Source organism: Ylistrum balloti, unplaced genomic scaffold (assembly GCF_031769215.1).
Source record: "Ylistrum balloti isolate Yb309-2 unplaced genomic scaffold, AGI_CSIRO_Ybal_v1 Utg371288, whole genome shotgun sequence".
In the NCBI taxonomy this organism is placed as follows: domain Eukaryota; kingdom Metazoa; phylum Mollusca; class Bivalvia; order Pectinida; family Pectinidae; genus Ylistrum; species Ylistrum balloti.
Genome location: NW_026782691.1, coordinates 924142 through 929109, shown reverse-complemented (window position 1 = coordinate 929109; position 4968 = coordinate 924142). Strand labels below are relative to the sequence as shown.

Genomic DNA, 4968 nt, shown 5'->3' with positions numbered 1-4968 from the left:
TTTGAACATTATGAAGTTTGAAAATATTCTAATTGTGAAAAAAGTTAATTGATTGGATACATTGAATGAAGTATAATTAATTCAGCCTTTAAATTAGAAAACAATATGTAAACATTTTTACGTACATTATCTTAAACTAGATTTTTCTCAATGTTTTTAATTACTTATTGGAACATAAGGCGTGTATATATATATATATATATAAACAATAACGACACACATTAAAGTTCAGTAGTGATGTACGTGATCACTGTCAAGTTGTCAGTGTGACGTCAAGTCGATGTATGCGCACTTGGTAAACTCACATAGATCGAAATGTTGGAGGGTCTTATTTTTAATCACGATAACGAGAAATGTCCAGTGTTAATTAAAAGAGGAGTTCACATCAAGGGACAAAATCTTCCAACGCTGTAAAATTATATAGGATCTGAGATATGTACATACGTACTATCACTGACAAAATTTAATTGTATCAAAGAAATGATGAAAATCATATCAAACACATAAATCATTAAAATGCCGATGTTTTACTTTCATTCGGGATATATACGTATAGTATCAAAGATTATCAAAAAAGTCCTTGGTGTGTGTTATCACTACAGAAACGTTATATAGAACAAGAATAGTGCTTTCAGCTACTACAGTTAAAAATGAAGGCTAAAATTCCTATAAAGCAGTACGTTAGTGTGTCCAGACGAGGCAATATAACCTACAGACTATTGATCGTATCTGGGAATGAGTGGGCGCGGCTTACCTAAGTAGAATACACCCCTGTATATATCAGCGAATGATAGCCCGCTTCCCAGCGTGTTGACGTCATCATACGGTATAAATGGACAGCAGGAGACGTGAATGGCCATAACGATTAGGACAGTTGTACAGTGAAATACGTTACACTAGTGATACATTCCGGACAATATATTACAGCACCAGACTCGGATTATATTCTATCACAGTTTTTCAGGATTTTCAATTTGAGGTAAGGAACATTCTCATACATGAATTGATCCTGCTATTTGATGACAATTATTTTTTAATATTTAATTGTTGTATTATTTGTAAATTCTGTGTGATAAAATCGAAATATTTTTTCAGTAGTTAATTGAAACTAATGAACAGAGAAAATCGAGTGTCAGTTTTAAAAATCTTTTAGTTGGTTGTTGATTTATTCTTTTCGTTATATTTCATATGTATACAAAATGTTTCATAATTTTGATTTTATTTCATAACAGATTACTTATACAAGGAATGGGCAGCAGTGTGACGGTATTGGGCTATCTCGTGTCCCTGTTTCTGTGTTTGTCCCTGTCAGCGGGCAGATACCTGGTAAGTATTGCGATATAACGATAAAGTCCAGAATGTTCCAGAAATGTGGTGGTCAAATCAATTTCAATTTTATTTATTTATTCTGAAAACTTCTCGGCTTGTAAGATATAATTATAAACAGTCTCGTATATGATGAAACTTATTTTAAGAACACCAAATTCAAGAAAAAAAGTGACTCTTGAATTTGAAAATGATTGAGTGGTAGGCGATTTGGTACACAAGTACACATTTTTTTTTTATTATATGTTCTATTGATAAGATTTACAGTAATTCGAAGGCGTAGAAAGTATAATTGAGACTGACCCATATATTGTACAATTTGACGGATAGAAATCGGAGACCCGAAAAAATGGTAATAATAAAACTTGTGAAAGCAAATTTTAAAAAATATATATATATCTCACTCGATCTTTACAAAATTGATTTTCAAAGGTATTTTAGAAATAAGGTATGGGGGGACTTTATAAATGGGTTTCTCTAGGTAACGCATGTTTGGGTCGAAGGATATACGGGGTGACCTGGAGCGACACTCCCATGTCGCGGTCTACCGCTTCTGTTCACAAGTGACGCATACTGTATAGCCAAAGGGCTCGCATTCCTCGTAGTAGATCGGAGTTGTAATACACTTCATTCATAAACGCAGTGCTCTAAACGTTGTGTGGCACATTGCCTCACTGCCCTACTTGGCACTTTGCCAAACTATTTGGGTCACAGGGGAACCCGAACGATTTGGCGCACAGCCAAAATCTAAGATGACGCAACTGTAATACCGGTGTAGTTAAATAATGGCTTTTAATTTAAATTGTACGTAAAATCAACACCGCGCAAATCGACAGAGGTCACATTGCTACATGTTTTTATAATAGATCCTTACCAATCCCAGAGCAATTTAATAATCCTTTATATAAGTGAAATTAATTGTCTTTATTTGTCATTGCAGGAAGCGAGAACTCCTTACGGAACCGCGAAGCGACAGACATGTAAGTAAACTAATACATATATACAGATAATGCAATCTGAAAAAAAAACATGCTTTATTTATTTCATATACTTCAGACGTGTTCAGTAGAATTTATCACGAGATTAAAATCAAACTGGTTCAATATTGTATTGTACGCAATGTCTGATACTACACTAATATGTAAAATTCTATTATTTTAAAAAATCTCTGTCTTTTATTTCAGCAAGGAGATCAGGCTTGGATTTATTCTTCAAGAAAAATGGTGATTTACCTCGTAAGACGGTCGTACTGGACAAGAGTGCCGTATTAACATGTCAGGCTGGCGGTACTCCTCCCCCTACCATCCACTGGGTTAAAGATGGACAACATCGCATTGAACAGGTTCTCGTACACATTTCTAATTTTTTCTATTTATTTATTTATTTCACATTTTACTTTAAGTAAATAACATTGGTAAACTAAAAGTCCATCGACAATATTTTTTGTCTAGAAAGCGACAATATTCGATATAGAAAGCTGAAATTTGAATTAAAGTTTAGTTTTCTTGTCTTTTACATCGGACTTTGACCAATATGGTAATTCAACATTCAAACATTTAACGCCGATAACTCGTGATAAACACGCAACTTCATTTTAGAGGAACACATTAGATATGTGGGCACATTGAAATGTTGATAATTACATCCATCATTTGTAATTGTATGTAAGTGATATCTAAAGCGGAGCGTCCATAACGTTATCCTTCTGACCGATAGGCGACCGGTTGTAATCATGATTAAGGTCGTCGAATGTCGAAGTTTCGAGTCGTCGGTTATCACAATGGTATAACTTTACATAGGCAAGCGTGATATGTATCTGTAGTCTGGACATTGTTTTGATCAAACATTCATTTACGGTTCGATTTGTCATTACAGGGTGACATGCTTTCAAATACAAACGACGAGGCGTTTTACGAAGATGTTGTCGATAAGGAGGGTCGTCCATTATTAAGGAGGAGTTTTACCAAAGCTCTTCTTTATCTCGACTGTATCACACCGGATATGGAGGGAGACTACTCTTGCGTGGCGGACACTCCCACACAGAGGATTGTTAGCACTACCACCCTGGGAGTAGGTAAGTACCCCGAGGGCAATCTATCCATATATTTGTAGTGTATCAAACGAAATGTCCATCTAGTGATTAGAGTTGCTCGAGGCAATTTAGCGGTTGTTGACGACAACGTGTTATAACTGACCTAGCGTGTACATGCACCTGTCTATTCAGTCACTGAAATGAAAATCGTCAAAATCCAATGGCAAAATTTGTGGAGAAGCCAATCAATATGAATACCATTGAAATAAATGTCACGTTACAATTTTTATATTATTTTACAGATAGACTTCTAGATGACAGGGAAGAGAGTTGTCTTGTGAAAAGAGCATTTACTGGTAAGTAATACTTTTTAAGTTTTCAATCTCATATATATATATATACGAACACACATGAACGTTTGTTGTTTTTTTTTTTTTTAAAAAGTAAAACATTCGATTGTGATATAATTGGACATTAAATCATATTTATGATATAAAGAACTTTCTGACAACCAAACCTCGCCAATTAATTATTCAATGCCCGTTCTGTTGTTGTAGAAAAAATGCCAGCTCGCATTTATCAGTGGACAAGTAACAGGTTAGAGAAAAGGGGTGCCACCATCCAGTTGTTTTGCCGCGCAGAAGGCTTCCCTACACCACGTATCACGTGGAAGACCCCGGATCTCCAGATTATCTCGGAGGAGGATCTCGGATACGAGGTGAGACCGCTGTTCAATTTATCAATGTTTATCACAGTTATTACGCAATATTATAGAAGTTCAACAATCTTTACAGGAATTAATACACATGACAGTTTAAAAATTGAGAAATCTTATCATTGATTAATCATTCTTCAGTTAATGTTTGATCTGAGACGTTGTCATTTTTATGATACGATTAAGTTTCCTGTTTTCATTAATTGGATACTTACTAACAACAGATGCATATTATAACTAATGACGCCTTTGTATTTCAACAGCTTTTACCAAACGGCGATCTTCTGATCAGAAATGTGCAATGGGCTCAACACATGGGAGTGTTTACCTGTATAGCCGAAAATGATTCCGGCAAGGATAAGAAAATCACATTTGTATATCCGGTAGGTATTTATATAAGTTATTAAAACTGTTGTGAGGTGGACAGTTATTTTTTACCTGTAAAACATCATTTTCGTTCTTCATTTTTTTTTTCTCGCTGCTTATGAGTGTTCCTATTTGTACAATATAGTTGTAACGTTTGTCCTTGCTGTTGTTTTTGTTTTTGTTCGATTTGCTAACGAAGTAACATATCTTAATTTTATCATTCACAGACCAAATGAGTGATGTCTACGGCCCTTAACGACGATATACATGTAAGGCCACGGTGCAGGCCCTAATTACGTGGTTAACAGTGTGACGGTCCTATTGCACGTGGTTACCTTGGTGACGAACTGTCTCTCTTACTGTGATGTCCTCAGCATTTATTAATGTTAACTGTGTCACTGACATTTAGCTATGATATAAAACCGACAGGGTGCCATGGAGAAGATGTTTTCCGTTAAACTACAAGAGATAAGGCTGGAAGGAGATACGCAGAATAATATAAGATAAACATTACATTGTCGATCTAGTC

General features: G+C 35.2%; 1 protein-coding gene across 1 annotated transcript; it reads left to right on the top strand.

Annotated features, from left to right (window-relative positions):
* The first annotated feature begins 1814 nt into the window (after positions 1–1814).
* Positions 1815–4760, top strand: LOC132561832 (zwei Ig domain protein zig-3-like). The gene is made up of 8 exons (XM_060226534.1): positions 1815–1901; positions 2267–2306; positions 2511–2668; positions 3202–3400; positions 3661–3714; positions 3916–4076; positions 4337–4456; positions 4667–4760. Exons 1-8 carry the CDS (start codon positions 1815–1817, stop codon positions 4673–4675), a joined length of 828 nt encoding a protein of 275 aa, XP_060082517.1. The 3' UTR covers positions 4676–4760.
* The last annotated feature ends 208 nt before the right edge of the window (positions 4761–4968 follow it).